This window comes from Daldinia vernicosa (genome assembly GCF_022497035.1).
Source record: "Daldinia vernicosa strain CBS 139.73 unplaced genomic scaffold F5Y00scaffold_21, whole genome shotgun sequence".
Lineage (NCBI taxonomy): Eukaryota > Fungi > Ascomycota > Sordariomycetes > Xylariales > Hypoxylaceae > Daldinia > Daldinia vernicosa.
In genome coordinates, this window is record NW_025953937.1 from 356,182 (window position 1) to 379,221 (window position 23,040).

Consider the following 23,040-nt stretch of genomic DNA (forward strand, 5'->3'; position numbering starts at 1 on the left):
AGTGTAGGTTAGGTCAGGGAGAAACAGGCGCCGCACGTAGGGTTCGCAACCCGAGACGCTAATATTTTTATTATAAGCTGTACTAGGTATAGCATGTACGATACCAACGCAGCCAAGAAGAATGCTATTTTCTGGTTGGTTATTTCATATGCATGCAACGCGTGCGAGTACTTATATTAGCACAGATTACGGATTACGGTAGCATCACCACTACTCTCGTCGATTCCATACACCCACGCTAAATAAGAGATCAGACATCAGCCAGTGGCTATGTATGCTGATGTATACGATATATGCGAGAGGTATATGCGCTGCCTGCGATGGGTGTCGTCAATCTCGATTGGTGTGAGTGCCACTTCTTAATGCCATGTGCCGTCAGCCTCTCAAGGTTACTCGCCTAATAACCGGACCGTCGTCACAGCCCTGCAACCTAAGCACTGACGATTCATAGAAGAAGAAGAAGAAGAAGAAGCATAAAGCGCAGCTCGCAGTTCGCAGCTCGATTTATGGATACCGGCTCGCCTGTATTCCGGAGATATACTACATATGTAGTAGCCTACCACCTGAGGAACACTGGAGGAAGACGCAACCCTAATGTCAGTATGATACTCATAATAATATAATATTGTTCTTACATAGTATATTCGTATGCTAACGGCTGATTCATTTAGTTACATACATACGTAATACATAAAAAAAAACATAGTACCTATACCCATTTACATGAGGCGAGTCATCAATGTTCCGTTAAGGAAAACTGATCAGTACCTAATTACCGGGCGTAACATGGGCCTCGGTACATTAGGTACTAGTGTAATAACGTTGTATTTATGAGCGAACGACGGTTCTCCGTATTCTCCCACGCTCCCACGCTCCCCATGCTACTCCCATGTTCTCTCTCATGCTTACAATTTATCTGCAGCAACTCACGTCCACCAATCGGCACCAACCCCCCTTCTCAATCGATTTGAGGTATCCAATGCTTAACGGTTAGTTAGCTCTTAAGTTACATACATGCACTAGTATGTCAACACCCGCATGTCATCTGAAGAGAAACAAGAGAGAAAAACGTGGCGAGAAGTGGAGCACCCACAAGCATCTACAAGCAGCGTCCAGTCCAGCAGTCCAGCAATCCGATGAGGAATAGTTCCATAGACTTGTGTCACCCTTAATCTAGGACATGCTGGATATGTTAAACATGGATGATGGAACCGATGTCTTTAAAAGCCCACAAGTCTTCCTTCCGCGCGATGCGAGTGGGAAATTTTTGAATGATCGACATACCGACACCCATCCTAACCGTAAGACCATAAGACCATAAGCTTAGCTTCCGTTCAACGACAATTCATAGGGTTCGGCATTCTAACTACCTAAGCAGCTAGGTAAGTAAATAACACCATGAGCCATCAATCAGCTTGGAAACCAGATCTACGAAGCTATAAATTATACATAAAACACCTAACAGGCCACTTAAAGGATTTTACCAGAAGGATCTAATCTACTACCTACATATACGTATGCAGCAGCGAGGCTCGGTGGATCTTCCAGTTGCTATCGTTAGCCAACCATATAAGCAAAATTTATGGTCCCGACACTGAGCTTCTCCATCGTGGGGTGTATATTTCGAGATGCTCTAACGGGAGTCTGACCGAAAAGAAGAATTTAGGTATACCAAGTCGAATCCGTCATCAGAAAATGTGACCCCGCGTCTTCGAGCCAGCCATCTGCATCCCAATAAGGACGCATCAAGATACTGCATATACAACTTGACACATTTGACGCCTTGCAGCCCAGCGTAACTGGCCCTGAGCTGCTACTGGAATCTGGAATCAACGGTGAACATTTCCACGGCCTTCTGGTAAGCCGTAAGGTTTCATGATTGTCTTGCATGACTCGATAATCATATGTACAACATACAACGTATTAGCTACAGCGGTCTCACGGCTGTCTCTCTTTGTACGGTCATCTCACCGAAGATGATAAAAACCAAAGAGATCCCCAAGCCACACCCTTAAGTTGACGAATGAGGAGACACTGTCATCTCACTCCGAAAACAACCCACCGCCACTACGACGATAACCTACTCACGAAGGATCCAAGCCTTGCCCTCCTCCACCACCGTACGTATACCAGGAGTACCTATCGTGACTATTATTGGCCAAGGACGCTGCGCGAAGTTACCGTAGTGGCCCCCCAGGATATCGAGTAGTGCCACACTCCCGCATATCAACCATCGTCTCCAAATACGACCATCCTTATGGTTGAGATAGCACAGGTCAGAAGCGTTCCAGGATCATCCAATGGTCTTTTTCGGCCCGTCAAGGTCTCGTCAGGGCCAGGGTTGATCCTTTAGGGAGACCCAAAGCAACGAAGCTGTTAGGCTACAAGTACCAGATATACATACGATGGTATCAGATTTGCAAATGCATCTCGCGGAAAATGTAACTTGACAAAATAGAGTTGCGCCATCTCCCGCACGTCTGTGCGTGAAATCTCCATGGGATCTCGAGCAGGCTGCGAGCAACCGGATCGAAAAAGCCCAGCCCGGGAGTTAGCGGGGCCAGGTCCCTCCAACGGACCCCAACGGCATAACGGCATACCCAGTCGATCGCTTGCTTTAACTACCTTCCGCTATAGTAGGCATTGTACGAGGAACGAACGGTAGGGAAATGTTGTTGATATGTAAAACAACCTAACCCTAGCGGTGGCCAACTGATTTGCATCGTCTACCTATCTCGTCTTTAAACTACCCAAGGTACTGTCTACTGTGTAGCCAGCCTAAGATGCTGTAAGCTTACGGACCCCTCCACGCGATAGCCAAGACTATCGTGTAGGAGAGGATTATTCTCCCCCAGAGGACGCTAATGATACGGCACGGCACGGCACTGGCGCTGACGCTGGCATTGAAATAGGAATAATACCTACCTACCTACCTACCGCTGCTACTACTGCTAAGCACTTAGTCGCACACCTCATATGCAAATATTAGGTAGGTAGTTGACACATCGTTGACACATCGGTGCACCGCATACGCAAAAAGAAAGCAGGCAGTGGCCTTATTCTTCTATGTATCGCCCGACCCACACGCCACGAGAGAGAGCCCGGTGGCGTTCGTGGCGGGATATTACCTAGCGTGTACCTATATGTAAGATGCCTTGCCCAGGACAAGATGAAGCAGGTAGGTAAGGCAAAATGAAGTAGATGAATACCTTATGTAGGTAGGTACTAGGTTAAGTATGTAGGTACCTGGTACCTACTTGTATATGACGTGACGATGGTGATGATGTAGGTGCTCCATCGCCCTGTATAGGCGGCTAAGCGCCCGTCCGCCGTGCAGGATCGACGGCGGTACAACTTACCCGCTCGCCTAGCAGGTAGCGAGCTAGGTAGGTATTGTATATACGGATGTCCCTTTCAAAAGTTTTTTCCATAGGGAACCCCTGTCAAGATTGCCAGCAGCTGTCCAGTGCTCGGCCACCACCTGTCAGCACATTTAAAGATGTATACATCATTATCACTAATTTTAATACTATTTCTTACAGTTAAGGACAACATTGCTATAGCTTAAAAAAATAGTATATTTGAACTTAATTCCTTTGTATTTAAAAGTTTCCTTTTTTCAAAATTTTACGATTTATTTAAGGGAGTAAATATTGTTTTAAAAGATTAGAGTAAAATAAGATACTTTTGCCGAATGGGTGAACAGCCGCCGCTAACCATGGCCAAAGCTTGTCGGGAGTGACAAGGGTCTCCCTATGGAACGAACTTTTGAAAGGGACATCCGTAGCTTAGGTAGCTTACCTAGGTAGCTACTAAAGCTTCCTGGCTGCCTGCCTGCCATACCCACCTGCATACCGACGTCCCGGGCTGCCTGTTATGTATTGCTTGTTCTGCTTAGTACGCATCGCCAGGGCTCCCCGGACGGTGCTATAATGAACCTACCTTATATATATCTAGGTCAGGCACCAATGTACGCCGACGTAGACCCCAGGCGTTTATATGCGATCTTATCGCGTATAATAGACGGATATATACTTACATAACCTAGATAGGTGGATATATATGCACAGGTGAGTATCGACGGTTACTGAGCCACGATCACGGGTATGTAATAGCAGGTGGATTAAGCGCCGGGGAAAGGACAGGGGTTGGTGCGTAGGTGGGTAGATGGAATATATATAGCTATAGATACTTTAGATATAGATAGATAGATATACTGCGTAGTACCTTGGTAAATCACGATACGACTACCTATCTTCTCGCTATTTAAGCCTTACGTACGTCCCGTCATAGCGCGTAGTGTGTGGTACCGCGATATACGTATGTAATATGTTCGATCCCGTTCTGTGGGATTATGTTCTGTTGTAGTTATATATCACTTGCTTCCCACGTTGTTGAAGTCGAGGGACGGGTTGTGTAGCCCAGCCTGCCTCAGCTGAGTTTAGCTCGTTGGTGTATAATACTATAGTACAGTCTACGCCCGTGCCTGGAATAAGGGATACATCGGAGGAAATTGCCATGCTGCCCTTGCAGCACGCTACGCTGGGGCCTTAGTTTGGCTATTTTACATAGACAGATAGGTATGTACATACATGGGCTTGCCTGAGGCGTCTAGTTAGTTAGTTTACTGATCTATCGCTTTTATACTTCCCTACCTGCATATATGACTTTGAATGTCGTGGGATAGGGATGAGAAGAGATATGTCAGGATCTAAAAGTTCCCCATGTGGCTTATATGTATGTATATGCCCTTAATATTATCAGAACAAGATCGATGCTTAGATTTTTAGCTCATTGAGAACATAGCTTAAATAAGCACGATACCTACCTATATATATATAGAGTGCCATCGTGAAACATTTTACAAGGCAATATCATAGTTTGATTTGGATTTCGCCCTTTAAAGCCCTCTGATTAGGAACAAATGGGAGGTATAAAATCAACAACAGACTATACTAAAAACAAATATTCAGCGAACATTCACAAAAGTCTTCATCAGTTAGTCATAAGCCAGTCTATTCATTATTGACGGCTACCTATAGGCTCTTCTAAAGCCAAAACACGTGACTCGTGAGGCATTGAATCATCTCACGATCTTCATCGTCCGGACCACCCAGCATCGTAGCCCAGCCCATCCAACCACCTTTTCACTTTTCACTTTTCACCGCAATTTGGCGCGTCTATTGGAGAGCCTTCGCGGCAAAGGTAGGCAGAACAAAGCTAGCCTTGTGGATCTCAGCATTGTAGTACTTGCACAGACGCTCCTCCTCCTCGGGAGACCAGGAACGCAGAGGCGTCTTGACGTCGCGACCCTCCTCCTTGCAGCACACCATGAAGCCGATCTGGCCCGACGGGTATGTCGGGATGGTAGTGTACGCGTACTCGGCGACGGGGAAGACCTCTCTGCAGTCCTTCTTCAGCTTGGCGATGAGCGGTAGGTGGAGCCACTGGTTCTCAGCTGTGACACAGGGAAAGAGTTAGCGAGATATGTTCGTGGGAAAAACTAGGGGGTGAATTTCAAAAAAGAAAAATGGGTGGGTAAGGGGAGATAATAGGAAATTAGACGCGGATCTTAGCCTAATAAAAGACCCGAGCTGGAAGATAAGGGGGGGGGATATTTGGGAGAGAAGGGAGGGAGACGGAGGCGAGAGAGAGAGAGATTTCGATGACATAGCTCAGCAGCAGCAGAGCCCACCACGGTCGACCCTTCGTAGGAAGAAATTTAGAGTTGTTTAAGAACAACCAGGCAACTTAAGTTCAGTGCCATTTGACCCGTCGCCACACTCTCGAACTTGTTTGCTTTGCCTGATATAAAGGAGACGTACAACCTTGGGTGGTGATGACGCCGCCGGGTCGGAGAGCACCGTGCAGCAGCTCGAAGTACGACTTCTGGAAGAGGCTCTCGGCGGGACCCTCGGGGTCCGACGAGTCTGTGATGATGACGTCGAAGGCATTCTTGTAATCGTCTAGGAACTTGAAGCCGTCCCCGACGTGCACCTTCACCTTGGGGTGCTTGAAACCCTCGGCCATACCAGGTAGGTATTGCTTGGAGAGGCGGATGACGGCCTTGATTTCTAGAGTTAGCTATGGGTATCCCGTTTGTAGTATTTGTGAGTGCTAGTATTAGTAGAGAGGAGAGAGGAGAGAAATAATACCTCGTCGATATCGCAGAGGACAGCCTCCTCGATACACTCGTGCTTGACAACCTCGCGCAGGACACCTCCGTCACCGCCGCCGATGACCAGCACCTTCTTGGGGTCGGGGTGGGAGTTCATAGCCAAGTGAGTGATCATCTCCTGGTAGGAGAACTCGTCACGCTCGGTGCACTGGATGACGTTGTCCAGGACCAAGACGGTACCGTAGTTGGTGGACTCGAAGATGAGCACATCCTGGTACTTGCTCTTCTCGTGGTGGAGAACCTTCTTCACCTTCAGAGTCATGGCCTGGCCTATAATGAAAGCCCGATATATTCATTAGAATGAGTAACTAAAAGGGCCTTCTGGCTAGAAGGTTTGCGTTTGCTGCCTTCACTCACCCGGCCACATCTCAGAGATCTCTCTGAACCAGCCATCTGCGAGATGTAGTTAGCAAAATGCGCACTTGTGATAATGAGAAGATGAAGTCGTGTATATACGTAAAAGTGTAGATATCATGAACCTCAGATATGTTGCACAATCGCGATCAACACGATAAGAAAAAAAAGGAGGGGGAGGGGCAGAGGGGCAGAGGGGTTCCCATTCTGCCATTGATGATTGGCATGTGAATAACGTCAACTCAACTTACCCTTGATGGTAGCGTGTGTGATCTCCTCGGAAGACATCTTGGACTGCGCAAAAGTCGAATATCGTTTGCGGGACGAAGAAAGAGGTTGGATGGTATTGATATTTAAATATAAGCAGTCGAAAATCGACCCTATCGTCCTCTTCTTTTTATCGTAGGATGGGAATTGCAATTGTCGAATCAACTTGCACGGCGAAAATATTTGCCTTCTCCAGACCATCTAATAAATGAAAATTTTCTGCGGTGAGATTAAAAAAAAAAAAAAAAAAACAAGAACAGTGATAAGTACCTCTTACACACATGGGTATCGAAACGTTACTGGCCGGACTAAAGAAAGGTACCTAACGTCCGATATACCTTAGGGTACCTTCTTTCCAGACTGTGATAGGGTAGCTGCTTCTACTACTAGCACGTTGTACATGTACAGTACATGCACGTAACCTGTTCGTCTGCGCTGCACGAAATGCATTATGTGCGGCTAATATTTGAAACTTCCGGTAACTACCCAACTAGCCTAACCAACATTCTTGGCCTTATTCACTCTTCGTTGGGCGGAAAAATGATATTAAAGGTTATCGTTGGGCAGCAGCTCCTAAACGACTGGTCACTTGTACTTAGGTAAGTTACAGGTATGAATAGGTACCTATTCTCTGATGCTGTAACATCATATCAACCTATCTTAAGAAACTCGTTTCACGATTACGATTACAATTAACATCCACCTATAAGCAAAACAAGAAACATACAAAGAAACAATGACGACACCACACACTAAAACCTGAATGAAGTAAGGTAAACAAACACCAGTTGGTAATAGCAATCATTATTGCTTGATTAAAAACACACGCCCAGAATCCGTGTGACGCGGTGCCTCCTATACTCAAGGCGTCCCGAATGCTTTTTCAATCCTCGTCACAAGCATAAAAACAATGATGCTAATACAAATGCTGTACTCTAATATACCCCCCTTTTCACCATGTACGCCCATTTATTAAGTCATTTCGAATGAGGACAAATTCATTACCACACCCATTTCCATACCTAGTAGCAATCTTCTACTTCTTGTTCGCGCTCTTGTTCGCTTGCAATATACTGGCCAACTGCTGCGCAGACTCTGGCTTTTTGACTTGCAGCACCCACGTTTCGAGACCGGATCCATTGTCGTCTGCTGCTACAAAGTTGACTGTCTTCTCCTTGGCTTTGTATTCGACGTCTGGGAGGATGGCTTTATTCATCGCGATGTGGCCTCGAGGCTCGGCACGTAGCAACACACGGACGGTTCCGCTTGTCTTGTTCTTAAGAACACGTAGCGGTCCCACTCCCTGAGTTGACCATGGTGACTTCCTCTCCTCTTCATCGTCGCTGCCTTTAACTATCGGCACAAACTTGATAGCCTTGGCGCGCACTTCGTGTAAGATCATCTCGTCCTCCTCGCCTGGCCCGCCATTGATGAGTGATATCTGCTCTTGTGGAGCTTCTTCGTCATCGTGCTGAGTCTGTGGCTCTGGTGTGCCGTTTACTGGAGTTGTACCTATGCTAGAGGGCGCAGGGAATGGTGAGTCTGAGCCTGTCAGTATATCATGTATACTTTGGTTATAAGAGCACTTACTGGTACCTGTAAAATCACCGCCGGCCTGCAAGAAGCTCCCGTTGCTTGAAAAGGACGACGTCGGTTTGGGAGCAAATGGATTCGAGATGCTCTGATTTGGCGTTGCTTGCGTGAAGCTGAAACTGGGGGCCCCGTTGCCCCCATTAGAGGATCCTCCAAAGAGAGAGGCTCCCTGGTTAGCTGGAGCCGGGTTAGGTGTAGATGGTGCCTGTTGGCCAAAGCTGAAGCTAAAGGAGGAGGATGGATTTGGTGTCGATGGCTGGGCACCGAACGTTGGCGCCGATGGTGGCGCGCTCGAGGCAAAGGGGTTATTGAATGATTGCCCATTCCCCCCAGCGGAAAAGGTGAAACCGGAGCCGGAAGAAGCCGAAGTATCTTGGCCAAAAGTGAACGAAGATGAGCTGGTTGTGGGAGCTCCGAACTGAAGGTCAGGTTTCTTCAACTCGGTGTTATTGGACTGGGTACCGTTGGTACCCGCACCGAATATCATCGCTGGCGCGGGTTGTGTGTTGCTGGGAGCCGGGGATTGGGCTCCAAAAGTGAAAGAGGCCGCCTTTGGCGGGACACTGTTGAAAAGGTTTGACGGGTTCGAGGTCGTAGGCTCTGCTTTCTTCTCGGCAGGGGCTGGGTTGGAGTTGAATGGGTTACTCGTAGTTGGAGTGTTGCCAAACAACGAGGATGCTGTTGGTGCGGGTTTCTTTTCCGCAGGCGTTGCTTCACCGTTCTTAGCGCCAAAAATATTTGTCGAAGGGGCCGGATTACTTCCAAACAGCGAAGCTCCCATGGTGGTAGTTGACTTGGATGCATCAGAGCCGAATAATGATTTAGATGTAGGCGTAGCAGGCGTAGCAGGTGTAGCTTCTGGCTTTGAGGCGCCGAATGTAAAGCTTGTTGATTGTGGCTTGCTTGGGGTATCGAATACAGACTTTGCGGCGTCAGAGCCATTGCTTTTGCTATCACCCGCGCTGAATGATGCCGAACTCGAAGAGCCACCGAACAAGTTTGACGCAGTTGCCTTTGCAGTGTTTCCGAATAGCGATTGGCCATTGGGGGCCCCATTTGCTTGGGATTCGGTCGCCTTTACGCTACTGCCAAATAATGATACGGCCTGAGATGGAGTAGCCGTGCTTGTTGAAGCACCGAAAAGAGATGTGGGCTTTTTGGAGGTTGAAGGTGTCTCGCTGACTTTTGACTCTGGAGCAACATCTGGATTGGCCTTCTGCTGCTCCTTAGTAGTTGAAGAGCTAGCCTCATTTGCCTTCGCAGCATCTCCAAATAATGGTTTAGTAGGAGCCGGGCTAAATACACTGGATGCTGGGGTAGACTTCTGTGCTGAGAAGAGAGAACTGGCAGTGCCGTTGGGCTTTAGCGGAGATGAAACAGACGACGTGGTAGATGCGCCAAAGAGGGATGCTGTGCTTGGCTGGAAGGCTGGGTTGGCCGGAGCACTAGCTCCAAAGAGGGATGCCGTCGATTTGGCTACCGTTGTAGCCTCTAGCTTGCTAGATTCGTTCGTGGATTCTGGATGGGAAATTGTTGCTGGAGGCTTGGTAACACTAGATGATGGTGGACCGAAGGATATCGGGGTTGTTGACGCATTGAACGTAAAGTCACCCGGTTGCTTAGCAGGAGTCTTGCTCTGTTCCTTTTCAACAATAGGCTGCTTAGCTGGAACGATATCGCTTTCCTCTTCTTCATTAGCTGTAGCTCGAAGCGGCTGTCCATTAGACCCCATCTGAACTCGCCCGAAGAGACCTCCTTTCGAAGTGAGATCGCTGGATTTGGTCAGGCCACCAAAGATATTGGAAGCGGCAGTAGTGTTAGTGGTGGAAAATAGTGCTGATCCGCTCTGGGTAGAAGGGGTATTTGTGCCGGCACTACTAGCAACACTGGGTTGGGCACTCTGTGACGCCTCTTGGCCATCCGTTGCTTCTTCTTCCCCTTCCGACTCGGTCTCGGTATCGCCACCATCGACATTGCCAATCTCATTGCTGCTACTATTCGCAGAACTTTCAGACAAGTAGCTAAATATGTTACTGGTGCTTTTAGCTGGTACTGAACCAACCTTGTGTCCGCTAAGCACTGACCCAGCGGTGCTACTCTCTTCAACAGTCTCCACTGTCGCAGATTTGAATATACTGGTCGATGCTGCGAACGGATTTGATTTGCCGTTCAGGTTGATGTTTTGGGATTCGCTCGGCTTCTGAGATCCAAAGGGGGCTAGGGGAGCCCTCTTGACGGGTGAAACACTGCCGCTCTGCGCCCTGTTAAGAATACTCTCGAACTTGGATTTGGCGGCGGTTGGGGTGGCCTTTTGTACTTTATTGGGCTGGTTCTCGTCTGGTTCATCAGTTTCGTCAGCCTTACGCTTGCTCTTCTTGAAGGGAGCAGGTCCCGTGAGAGCGGCTTCGGCCTGTTCTTGAGCAACATTGCGACGCTTATTCTGGTTGGCAGTCGATGCCATTAGGGCGTTATCCTTTGGCGCCAAATCCTCTTCGGCCTTGCGCTTCGTCGACACGGCGCCAGGGCGACGGTTACTCTGGACCGGAGTTGCCGGTGCCGCTTTCTCCGCTTGCGGCTCCGGCTCTGGTAAGTTATGGGCTGCTCTCCACCTCTTGAGCACCTCTTCTGATGGCTTCACGTTCTTGAACTCATACAGCCCGTATCGTAGCATGATTAACCCCCTGCTCTTCTCATATTCCTTCGCGAAGTTCATTATATTCAGCTTCCAATCCTTCTTCGCGAAGATCTCATCAGCAGCGTATTTCAGTCTTCGCAAATCAAGGACACAGAAAAACTGTCGTCGCTGAAGGTCATCGAAGTTCGGGGGGCATTTATGGGCTAGGAACTGATCCGCGTAGATAGTACCTGTACGATTAGGATCATCGGGAACCTCTTTTGATAGAGCCGCGCCGGAGAGCTCGGGGTCTGGAGACGGTATCCTCATCTTGAAAGGCTCGGCTGAGGCTATACCATACATGCCACCTTGCGTAGCTTTTTGGGGGAACTTGCGGCCGCCTGGGGTTGTCTTTGTTACATCCGCCGGTAAGCTAGGCGCAAATTTGATAGTACGGGAGGTTTGCGGAGTAGAAGTACGGAATAGATCGCGACCGTATGAGTTGGTCGTCGCTACCTTGCCCGTGAGATGCGAAGTGCGCGCGGGAGATGGTCTATTCATGGGAACGAGTGATGATCGAAATCTGCTTGCTGAAGCAGACCGGAAAGGCGTTGAGCCTTGTTGACCCGGCGCGGGGCGAGGTTTGAGAGGTGTGCTGGAATTCATTGTGTGTATAGATGGTTATCAAAGGATATATAATTCCTAGATAACGCGTGGTGGTTGAGGTTGTTGGAAAAGGAAAGAGGACGTGTGCGATGGATGATAGACGCGTCGGGGGAGGATGAGAGGTCGATGTTGGGATTGTCTAGGCGACCGGCTGCGACTAAGCCGGAGACGGGGGTTGACGAATGAGGTGGAATGAAGACTAAGGTAAATGTAGAAAAGCCTCAAAGGCAAGTCTCAAGGGATTCCAAAATATGTTGGCATGCGATGATTGAAACAAATGTAAATGGGTAGGTGAATTTTGTTTGATGGATGGCCCGTGATCCTCAACACCTTGACGACAACAAGGCTAGGAAGATTTTGCTTTCTGGAGAAGAAAGTGACTGGGAGTGATGTTGTTATTTGGGGTTCTAGGTTCCGTGGCTGCCAGGGAAAAAAATAGTTAAGGGTAAATTTGGTACGTACCTAAATTATGACTGTACGTGACAGTCAATTAGGTGTCAATATCCACCTACAGAAGCTTGTATTTTCAAGTAATGGCCTCGTGTTATTGGACCAAAACTTAGACGCGCTTTGCAAATATTAGGTCCAAGTACCAGTACATTCGATACATGTACCTATACAGGTGGAGGCAGCTTTTTACCTAATAGCTAAACGCACAGACCATCTATCAAACCCGGTATCTTTATGTACCTTAGTGTATTACCTTATGTAATGTGCATAACACAAGTTACACAACCCATTCAATTCAACTACGAAGGTCCGGGCTAAAAGTCTTGCACATGTGGAGGTCCCTAGCACCGTATTCGAACGTCATCCCTTTCTATTAGTACTGTATTAGCCACCTGCTAAGATAAAATTTAGATAGTGGCCCGTACGCTAAGTTTAGGTGGCTTACCACTATACTTATAGCGGCATTAGCCACTATAGCTTAAGTAATACCGTGCGGTCCTTTTTTTACTCACACGTGGTTTGCTAACACCAGATGTGCAAGACTTTTGGCCCGGACCTTCGTAGTGCGCGCATTGAGCTTTGCAACCCACAGTATGTACAAAAGACATACCTTACCCTCTTCCAACTTGCCGTTTCTTATTGATACCATGTCCTTGAGTGCCAGAAAAACATGATGGATTAACCCACAGGATAGAGATAATATTAGGTAGTCAACTAATAGTTTAAAGAATTCCTGGAATTCCGCAAGATGATGTATTGACTGTTCTGATTGGATATGCCCTTGTGAAGAGTAACCCACCGTGTCTTTCTAGCGCTTAAGGATAATGAAAAGAATTAAAAAGAATTACATGACTAGTAGTAAGAAAGCGTCTTTTATTTTATAGCCAACTACTTTGAACGGAATAGGGAAGTGTGTTGCTAGCTTTGGTCCGCTTACATCTAATAATAGGTAGTCTAAACGCGCTATCACATGTCCATATGTTTACTAATAATACGTCAAAAATCGATATTATGAACAGCAGAGTTTCTAGTTTCCCAGCGCATGCTAGATTTGTATATAGGTAGGTATCCAAGGTTTGAATATGGCTACTAACATACATAAGGTAGACTTATAACATCCCAAAAGACCAGATACCCTGAATCCATGAGGTCCCTAGGTAGGCACTCTAAGGCTATCTTGTACAACTCTTGATTCACAGAAATTCTGCTCCAAAAATCATTACAGCAGCGGACTAAGTAAGTTAATTGGTTAAATTCAATGATATAACGCCTTGGCGTCTGAGTATATAATTAAAGACAAGAATAGGTGGTAGGTAAGTTGCCTATATCGTCGAAAGCTCAATATTATACAGGCTATATATTAGCGACAATCCAACGTCTCATAGTTTCGCCTTTGTCTGCGCTTTAGCCAGGATAGGCTGTAGCTTAGTCGCTTTCATCACGTCGCCCTTGATCTTTAGCTTTCCGGACATGAACAATCGTTGCGCATTGGCCTGACCAGTTACGAGCTTGCCAAAGTCTTCGTCCGAAAGCGACAGAGTAACTACATATAGCGGTGAATTAGTATCTAGTTCCACGCGAGTAGACTCTATATGTGAATTATAGCGAAGTATTACCTGTTGGCTTCTCGCCTAGACCCTTACCGACGGTACCCGTCTCTTTAAGGTCAATATGCCAACTCTCGGTCTCGCCGGCTTTGTTCTTTATGTTAAAGGCGAAGATGGCGTTGCCTTGCTTGATAGCATCTTTTCGGTCGGCTTCGCCTTGTAAAGCCTCGTTGATAGCTTCAAAGGCTCCCGAGGAAGGAAACTTGTCTACGGGAAGAGAATTAGTCTTGTATAAAAATGGTTGGGGGAAGCGCGACAGCTGGTATTATATCGACATACCATTCTTTAGACTCATTTTTGCGAGATTGGTTAAATTGAAACTTGATGCGATCGGGAGAGGTAGATTCTAGAAAATACTTGGTAGGCGAGCACGCGAGATAGAAGTTATAGAGAAAGTTGAGTATTTCGCAGATTGAGAAAGCTCTAGCTAAGTTGCAAAATGTAAGGTATGTAAGGTTGATGACGCTGTTGCTCGGTTATTGCACGTGTTAATTGAACCTCGGCCGTTTCCTCAATTGTCCATGTGCTGCCAGGGGGAGTGATTCGTTTAGGTAAGCAAGACCGACCAACAATTGACTTTCAAAGTTATCAGCCACAAAAACGTCATGTCATTACACTGGAATGTAAGTTGCCGTCTTCTGAAACCACCAGCCTCATCTCTTTAGCCACTTCGCTCATCAGCGAGTAAAAGTTCATCCATCTTACATCGATGTACATCATGTAAGTACATCTTACATCTTACATGTAAGTCAATTGACATGCAAGTCAACTCTTCGCGTGGTAGCTCGATACAATTTAGGTACCTACCTACCTACTCACTTAAATAAATCCCAACATTCTGGCTCAGGGCCGACCTAGATTCACATGTTGCATAACGGTGCGTTCCGCGGGCTTACGGGCTTGCCATATCGAGACCTGACAGGCCTGATTCTGTCAGCCGTCTGGACTTAAAGGGCACTTAAAGGTGTTGTCAACCCAATAGGAAGCCTTGTTGTGTACCAAGCGATGCTCCCGTGGGGAACCCCTGACATGTCGATAACCCCCCCCATCATCTGATCTCTTTCTTATCCTCGTTCTATCTTGTCTATCTTGTGAATTGCTTAATTCCGGCATTACCCGCCGTCTCACGAGCTTGGTATTCATACATACATATACAGGCACCATTGCACCAATGCACCAATGCACCGATATTGTCGAGTAACCGATCGAGCATCCGATCGAACATTGCCAAGAGGGGTGTGTGCTGTCACAAAGGTCCGGAGCGCTATGGTGGGAATTCTCTACCCGAAATCTTCTTGTCTTCGTATGAGAAGCTCGAGTCGTACAAAGGTGTTGCTGCTTATAACGAACTCGGGAACAAGGGATCTATGGGATTTGAACCTTTTATCCTGGCCTGTTACAGCGGCATAGCATGACGTATAAGCAAAGACAAGTGACAAGTATCGCAGAGATTCCGTCAGCATGACTGCTTAGCGAAGCTTTCAGCATCGAGAAATCGTACAGTTCCTGGTCGCCGAACTACCGATAGCTGGTCTCTTCGCCGACTACCTGTCAATATTACTTCTACCCCTACCACAAGCTGGTTAGATTCGATTTTTTAGGGGGGTTCTCTTTAAAAATTTGGCATTTTTTGCTAGCATGCATCTCGACGTCTCGAATGTTTTGTTTGGGTGACAGTTGGTCGGGGTCTCATCCGGTCACTCGGGATTTGACTGGTACCAATCCCTGTGCAGCAAAGGCGTCCTCTAATTGGTTGATACGGAATTGCGGAGATCCTGACACTTCTTAATTGCACGATATCGCTGGAACCAAGTTCGAGAGCCAACGTACATCCCTTGTATCAATCCCTTGTATCAAGCACCCGGGGACCATCCTATCGACAAAGTTACCCAGCTTGGTTAAACCATACATTTCAATCGTTACAATGCGTCGTATGATGGCAGATTCGAGAATTAGATAACCTGAGTAGACTATCCCTTCTGTTATCGGACCAGAGTGGATAATATACCCCCTTCTGCCTCCGCATCTGCGCCGCCGGGCTGCTTTTCCCAGCCTCGCCACCGTAAAAGAAGTCCAAAACCCGTTTTGAATATGCAAGGCTCAGAAGCCGTCGGCAAGGTCTCAAGCTAAAGACTTAAGGCGTACAAATTCCGACTTAGCACGCCGAAGGATGGAGACTGTTAGACGAGCGCAGGGATGCTGGACTTGCAAACGTAAGTTTTTGGGTATAACATCAGCAGCAATCGCGACACTTACTAAACATTTCGGAAGGACGTAAGATCGGATGTGACCGCGGCTATCCAGCCTGTAACAACTGCCTTCGCACCGGGAGAGAATGTTTAGGCTACGGCATCCGTCTCGCGTGGCCAGATCAGCCCGACGGTAGACGCAGACTAACTCGCCTTCCGGATCACACAATCCACCATCACGAAATCGATCCCAAGTATTATGGAAAACAATTTCTAAATGTAACTTACTCAGACTTGGCTCTTTCTAGGAAAGGCATCTCGCCTATTTGCCTGTCCATCTTTCGTGCTCAGCCGCGGCCAGGACGAAGCCTCCCTTTATTCACAAATCTTCACGAAAGGGAGTCCCATCTTATTAACTACTGTAAGAGCGGGCCCACGACATCTCGGATGAGTTCCACCTTGAAAGCTTACTGACGCTTACTATATATCAGATCAGAACAAGTTGTCTCAGATGATATCCACAATTGACATCAACAATGGATTCCGCGATGATTTGCTACCTATGGCACTCTCAAACCTTGGCAATGCCTCTAACGGTCTTCGAAATGCCATGCTCGCTGTATCCGCTTTTCACCTCTGGGGTCCGGAGGAAGCTCTCTCCTACAAAGCCGACGCCCTTCGATCCCTATCTTCCTCCCTATCGAGCGAGTCTATTGGTATAACCGAGACGCAGCTAGCTACGTCAATGATGCTCTGTGTTTACAATGTAGGGACCTGCCTGATCATTTTGCACGCATGGTTATGCTAATATGATATAAGGTCTTCGACGAGACCGAAGGCAATTGGAACCTACACCTCCGCGGAGCCCAAACTATTCTTCAGAAGCTCGCCAGTATCCATGGTGGGCAGTTAAAGTACGGCTTCTTATACACGTGGTTCCTTTACCACGAAATTTTGGGTGGTTTCAGCCAACCACTTCAGTACGGGAGATGTCCGGCATCTCTGCAGCTTCTAGACGATACGGACTTTGATAAGTCTTTGGTATTCTTCCCCTCAGACCTACTAATCAAAGATAATTACCACTGACAGCCCATAGATCATAGGATCGCTCGGATGTTCCGTAGAGGTCATGGAAATCATCAGCTACGTGAATGGGCTGCGTGCTCTCGAGCTTCGGGGCGCGTCCCTAGAGTTTAGCCCGGAAGAACGTGCTCGGAGGGCTGACGAATGGCGTGAAATCGAGAGCCGAATAACGACTCTTGAACAGCACCTAGACCCCCTCGATGCGAGCCGTATACCACCGGCAGAGAGGTCTCGGATCCTAACGACTGCCGAGCTCTATCGCATTGCGGCATTGCTTTACTTGCAAAGAACAGCCGAATGCACGCATAATCAAGAGCTTAGGTCAGCGTACCTAGAGTACGCGTTTGCTGCATTAAAGCGCCTCGATGTCTGCACGAGCCCATGGCCGCTTTTTGTCATTGCTTGCGAGACTGAAGATGATCAACAGAGAATAAGGATCCTCCAGACACTCGATAAAATGGATAACGAACGGCACATTGGAAATGTGTTCGTTCTACGTGATATAATCGAGTCATACTGGAAACAGCAGGATCTCCAGGCCGACAGCGGCCGCGTCTCTAATACTAAATGGTGGAACGTTGTCAACTTAGATATCGCTGCACCTTGGTGTATCTGAAAACGGCATCATCGGTCACACTCCTCCCCATCGCCGTCACGTCATCATCATTATCATCATCACCGCTACCATTATACCCCCTTTTAATTTCTCACGAACAATCTTGGCGACCTATTTAGGGCCGCCCCTCTTTAGACATCTTCGTCACATGTAAGTCTTGGGTGGGATTTACCAGCAAGCTTAGTAGGTCCGGCCTGGCGTAATGACCGACGACATCGATGAAGGCCTTGGGATAATCGATATCCCTCAAATTAATATCCGCCTTGAGGATACCCTCTTCTCCAGCGCCGATGGGTTCACAGAGCGGCTTGCCGTCGGGACCAAAAATCATGGAAAAGCCACCGCCGGGCTGGGAAGGAGTTATGTTAGTAGTTTATGGAGTAACGGAAAGCGAGGTTCTTACCGTCTTGGTTACTGGGTTGCCGGAAAGGTTGTTTTTTTCCAGGTTCTTCTCGGTTAGGATTTGTGATGCGACGAGGACGAAGCACTGCCCCTCTATAGCCATGAACTGGCTCGCTCGGTAGCTTGCCTCTCCCGTCTCATGATATAGCCAAGCAATTTTGGAGGGATCCGGCATTTCAAATTCTGCAGGCCAACTTGATATTCAAATCAGCCGGGTTTTTTAGGGGGGTGTTTTTTTTTTGGATTTTTTTTTTTTTTTTTTAGGGACGAAGCTAAAGGAAGTTTTAAGACTCACCTTGCAACATGTATTTGAACCCCTTGCGAGTATTCGTAGTAACGAAGCAAAGGTTGTAAGTGTTCCCAACAATTCAAGCCACCAATATTACCAAACTTAGATGGCACCACACACTTAAGCGATTCGGCTTGGCCTTCACCCCAGATAGTTCGCTCTATGTGCGTGGGCTTTATCTTTCGTCGGTGGTGGACTATCTCACCTTCTGGCGAAATAAAGGATTGGGCCATGTAGAGACTACCACCCTCCCTCTCGCTATATCCAAGGACCACGAACATCCCCGCCTTCTTTATAGCGGCAAGGATGCGTCTCATATGGTCTGAGTCTCGGGGCATCGAGTTTGCCATGTATTCGTGGATGATGTGGGTGTTCTCGATGACGCTCGATGTCCACATGGACCTAGGTTGAGGCAAACAAGTCGACGTTAGTGTTGCAATCTTGTGGAAATCTTTGACCGAACTTACCACGGGTATCCAGGAATCCAGACTTCGGGGAAGCCAAGCACCTGGACGCCATCTGCTGCAGCCTCCTCGATGAGGGAGATAGTCTTGTCGACGGCCCCATTAAGGTCAAGCCATACTGGTTCAGCCTGGACGGCACCGACGCGAACAGTAGTAGACATTATCGAACTGAAGGGTATAGCTTAGGTGGAAGTTTCGGAGACGATGGAGAGGAGCTCAACGTCGGAGCAAGCTATTGACTGACGATCATATGCTTGGACTTTATATATTGTCGTCTATCCTGCCTGCAGAAACGTCTCACTGCAGTGCGGGGAGATACGGTGTCTGCAGTCAGCAATCAAACCCCAGAAACAGCTCAGTTCATGCTAGAATCCCGAATCCCTACGGCTTCTATTGCTACCTCATGGTCCTATTCTGGACCCCTACGGCCGCGTCACGTAACAAGCCGGGTCCGATCATTGGCTATATTGGAGCTTTCAGCGTTTGGTGGCTTGGTGGACCTCCTGACACTCATGCATCTTGTGCCGCAGGTCCACGACCTCATTACCTTGCACCGCATCTCCAGCTTGCAGCCGGTGCGTAACCCCTCAGTGCAGTAGCATTATGTATTACATTATATTACTTTATAAGTTCTGCCACAAGGCGCGGTCGTAGCAAATACCTCGGTACCTAAGGTATCCAAACACCTCACCTCTATTAAGTCGGCCCTTATAAGAGTGCTATTACAAGCTCAACCGAATCCTTCGTCGATATACGACCGTGAGATATTCATCCTTCTCTGTATCAGCGATCGCAGAGTCCTTCCAAGCTTCTTCTACGATCAACTAGCGGCTCTTCAAACCCAGCTTCCGCGTGGGTCCCTCGTCCAGAACCGGGAAAGCCTCGATGCCAATGCGGCACGAAAACGGGAACGGGCGCTCGAGCGTCGACCAACACTCGGCTCAACTAAGTTTAGTCTACAAGACGGGACGATTTTCCCTTCTCTTAGCGACGTCCTACTATTTGTCACCGGTAATATACCGCGAGCATGGGATGTTTGATAACTATAACTACCAGATATAACTTCTTAATAATAATAATACTTTGCTATTCCCCGAATAATACGGATATACTTTTAATCTTCAACACTCACGGAAATAAGCACTAAGACCTGTCATCTTCTTCGTAGATTTGGGGCTCCCGATTCCTCTGACAGCATACCCATGGTTCTGGAATACACGTGTAACCTAAGGCACACGCGGTTGTAATATGGAATATGTAGCTCGAATTATCCGGACCAGAAATGCTTATGCTGCGTCCCTAATCTATCGCTGTCATCATCATCTGCAAATCGGGGCACGGTTTCCGCCCGCTTCCAACCGGGCGATAGATAGATAGAGACACTCACTACACTACCTAGACAACGTGTCCGTGATCGGGATTTAACAAGGTTCTGACAGGACGGACCCTGGCTTGGCTTGGCTGAGCCGGGTTTTGGTCTTTGTCTGAGCTGAAGGTTAATAATACATAATACGTGGGAATAATTAACTACCTGGACGGCATGCGTACGTGCGGCGGTAAGCTCGGAGAGACGGGGAAAATATGGATGGATGGATGAACGGGGGGATGGGAAGCTGGAAAATGGGTGATTTGGGAAACATTATGGATTTATATACCTACATACGTCTACCACATCAATATTTCCCTTATACCTACATCTAGACCTACATGACGATAAGCAGCCTCGTCCCGCCTGTCGGCAGACGCAGTGTCACAATAGCTTTGCATTTTTCTGCAGCGGGAGGCGAAAAAAAAAGGAGCGGTGAATATCGAGTCATATCTGAGAGAGGACACACCACAACGGTTTTCCTGTGAAACCCCCCCTCCCCTTCCAGGCCCAGGCCAATGATAAGCTGCCCGGGGGCTGGGACGTGTGATTGGCGCTGCTGCAGAACAGGCTGCCGGTTTGGGATCTGGGAGATAGATAGGTAGGTAGGTAGGTAGGTAGCCATTATTACGTGAGCTTGTTGGATGGAGCAAGGTCCAACGGTTCAGAGATAGCAAACATACCTACTTGCGAGCTAGGTAGCTACCCGGTAAGGTGGCTTGCTGGGATTCCATTGAAGATATGCATTGCTACCACTGCGTACCTCATACGGATATATCCGTGTTAGTTAGTTGGTTGGTTGTTTGGCTGTTTGGTTGGCCGTTAGTTTTCGTGTAAGTGGTATCACAAGTGTATGTAATATAAGGCAATGTCGACGATCTTAAATAATAAGAACTGTACGGAATATTTAAAGGAACGTCATCTGCTTACTCTCTGCCCTTACGTCCGTCTGTCCCGACTCTTCTCAATGATCCCTATCCTTTCCTTAGCTCGTCGTAGAGAAACGTCGCACAACGATTGATAGATAGATACCTCGGCTCAGCTCGACTCGACTCGATTATGTCTATCCAAAACGAGCCCCTGCCTCCCGAGGAGGGCCGCCTGCAACCGCGGTTGTCGAGGCTGACGATGGTTGCTTTGACGTTCGCTATCCTTAAGTGAGTCGGTCCAATACCCGGTTCCCCGGGACAACAATAACACGAGTGGCAGGCGACTAATCGTAGCGCTCGCCGTTATAACAGTACATGGATCGCGCTGGCGGGATCAATTGGCCTCGTTCTACCCTCGGGGGGCTCCGTCTCGTTCCTCTACGGCTTCATATTCTGCGTCCTGTGTAACCTCGCCCTCGCCGCGAGCCTCGGCGAACTGGCTGCGATATGGCCCACGGCGGGCGGCCAGTACCATTTTGTCTATGCGCTGTGCACGGATAAGTGGAAGAAGTCTATGGTGGGTTTACTTTACTTTGGGCTCTGGAGACTCGGCGGAGAAAGAATAATGAATAAATAGGAACGGGGAGGCTGACTTGTAACGCATAACTAGAGCTTCTGGGTTGGCTGGACGAATATCGCGGGCTGGCTTACGCTTGTGACGACTGAGGGCTTCTTCGCTGGTAAGACTTCTCTTTATTCCTTACCGTAGTGTCTATACTATAAAGCAAAACGGAAAGCTGACATGATATGTATTACACCGCGCACAGCGCAATTCATCTCCGCCGCCGCAGTCATCGCCTCCAACGGCGCCTACGCGATCGAAGAATGGCGCACATACCTAATCTTCCTCGCGATCCTAACCTTCACGACCGGCGCCAACATCTGGGGGAACCGAATCCTCGGGCGCTGGAACGACGCGGCGCTGTACTGGTCGCTGCTGGGCGTGGTCGTCATCAGCATAGTCCTGCTAACCACCTCCGAGAAGAACGACGCCGGATTCGTCTTTGCTGAGTTCCGGAACGAGACGGGCTGGTCCGACGGCATGGCGTGGATCCTGGGCCTGCTGCAGAGCGCGCTGTCGCTCATCGGCTTCGACGCCGCGCTGCACATGACGGAGGAGATGCCGCGGCCGGCGGTGGATGCGCCGCGGGCCATCATCTACGCGGTTGTCGTGGGGGGCGTGACGGGCGTCGCGTTTATACTTGTTATTCTGTTCTGCATTACGGATCCCGATACCGTTCTTAACACGCCGACTAACATGCCCATCTCCGAGTTGATCCTCCAGGGCACGGGAAGTCGAGCCGCGGCTACGGTGTTGACGCTGATGCTGGCTGTGTGTTTTATAAATGGGACGAATGGATGCGTGACTAGTTCGAGTAGGCTGTTGTATGCTATGGCGAGGGATAAGGGCATTGCATATCATAACTAGTAGGCTTCTCCTTTCCTTTCCTTCTTCTTGCTTCCAGTATCTTTACCCTTCTCCCTATATTGTGCACTCTCTGCTAACACCACCAGCTTCGCACACATCACCCCCAAACTCGACGTCCCAGTCCGCACCATCGTCTTGACCTTCGCATTCAACGTACTCTTCGGGCTCTTGTATCTAGGACCGTCGGTAGCCTTTAGCGCATACGCGGCTAGCACGACCATCTTCCTCAACGTGTCGTACGTGATCCCCGTCGTCGTGCTATTAATACGCGGCCGCGGCGTTTTGCGCCAGTACCAAGCTGAAAACACGTACTTCGTGCTCGGGAAGGGCGGTTGGGCGCTTAATTCCGTTGCTGCTGTGTTTGTTATCGTGACTTCTGTGGTATGTGTATTCGCTTCTGTCTGTCACTCGCTATTTTAAGAAGGGGGGGGGGGGGGGGGGGGGGGTTGTTAAAAAAAAAAAAAAAAAATTAATTTAAAAATGTTTTTTTTTATTATGAAACCCAAATGAAATCCCCGTTAAACAAAAAAAAATATTTGTGTGC

General features: G+C 48.2%; 7 protein-coding genes across 7 annotated transcripts in view; 4 read left to right on the forward strand and 3 right to left on the reverse strand.

Moving 5' to 3' along the window:
- Positions 1-4,999: 4,999 nt before the first annotated feature.
- Positions 5,000-7,167, reverse strand: F5Y00DRAFT_236197 (spermidine synthase). Its single transcript, XM_048007674.1, has 6 exons — positions 7,070-7,167; positions 6,784-7,018; positions 6,536-6,571; positions 6,156-6,448; positions 5,829-6,066; positions 5,000-5,458 (listed from the first exon to the last, which is right to left on the reverse strand). Exons 2-6 carry the CDS (start codon positions 6,998-7,000, stop codon positions 5,181-5,183), a joined length of 1,062 nt encoding a protein of 353 aa, XP_047865216.1. The 5' UTR covers positions 7,001-7,018; positions 7,070-7,167; the 3' UTR covers positions 5,000-5,180.
- A 473-nt stretch (positions 7,168-7,640) lies between these two features.
- Positions 7,641-8,208, forward strand: F5Y00DRAFT_70932 (uncharacterized protein). The gene has a single exon (XM_048014041.1). The coding sequence runs from the start codon at positions 7,786-7,788 to the stop codon at positions 8,104-8,106; it is 321 nt and encodes a 106-aa protein (XP_047865217.1). The 5' UTR covers positions 7,641-7,785; the 3' UTR covers positions 8,107-8,208.
- A 5,293-nt stretch (positions 8,209-13,501) lies between these two features.
- F5Y00DRAFT_261759 (sterol-binding-like protein) lies at positions 13,502-14,024 on the reverse strand (the record flags this gene model as incomplete). The annotated part of the gene is made up of 3 exons (XM_048011265.1): positions 13,502-13,665; positions 13,739-13,936; positions 14,009-14,024. The coding sequence occupies 3 exons, from the start codon at positions 14,022-14,024 to the stop codon at positions 13,502-13,504; spliced, it is 378 nt and encodes a 125-aa protein (XP_047865218.1).
- A 1,495-nt stretch (positions 14,025-15,519) lies between these two features.
- F5Y00DRAFT_70946 (fungal-specific transcription factor domain-containing protein) lies at positions 15,520-17,718 on the forward strand. Its single transcript, XM_048014042.1, has 5 exons — positions 15,520-15,942; positions 16,001-16,339; positions 16,410-16,684; positions 16,738-16,959; positions 17,015-17,718. Exons 1-5 carry the CDS (start codon positions 15,900-15,902, stop codon positions 17,615-17,617), a joined length of 1,482 nt encoding a protein of 493 aa, XP_047865219.1. The 5' UTR covers positions 15,520-15,899; the 3' UTR covers positions 17,618-17,718.
- A 14-nt stretch (positions 17,719-17,732) lies between these two features.
- F5Y00DRAFT_261761 (putative nitrilase) lies at positions 17,733-18,933 on the reverse strand (the record flags this gene model as incomplete). The annotated part of the gene is made up of 4 exons (XM_048011266.1): positions 17,733-17,966; positions 18,021-18,213; positions 18,315-18,710; positions 18,776-18,933. 4 exons carry the CDS (start codon positions 18,931-18,933, stop codon positions 17,733-17,735), a joined length of 981 nt encoding a protein of 326 aa, XP_047865220.1.
- A 242-nt stretch (positions 18,934-19,175) lies between these two features.
- On the forward strand, positions 19,176-19,812 carry F5Y00DRAFT_261762 (uncharacterized protein; the record flags this gene model as incomplete). Its single annotated transcript, XM_048011267.1, has 2 exons — positions 19,176-19,347; positions 19,403-19,812. The coding sequence occupies 2 exons, from the start codon at positions 19,176-19,178 to the stop codon at positions 19,810-19,812; spliced, it is 582 nt and encodes a 193-aa protein (XP_047865221.1).
- A 1,385-nt stretch (positions 19,813-21,197) lies between these two features.
- Positions 21,198-23,040, forward strand: part of F5Y00DRAFT_269617 (amino acid transporter) — a gene marked incomplete at its 5' end in the record, with an annotated part of 2,676 nt that continues 833 nt past the window's right edge. Inside the window, 5 exons of the mRNA XM_048012469.1 lie at positions 21,198-21,295; positions 21,380-21,584; positions 21,678-21,747; positions 21,835-22,495; positions 22,583-22,877. Coding sequence (XP_047865222.1) covers positions 21,198-21,295; positions 21,380-21,584; positions 21,678-21,747; positions 21,835-22,495; positions 22,583-22,877 — 1,329 coding nt within the window. The remainder of the gene's footprint in view (positions 21,296-21,379; positions 21,585-21,677; positions 21,748-21,834; positions 22,496-22,582; positions 22,878-23,040) is intronic.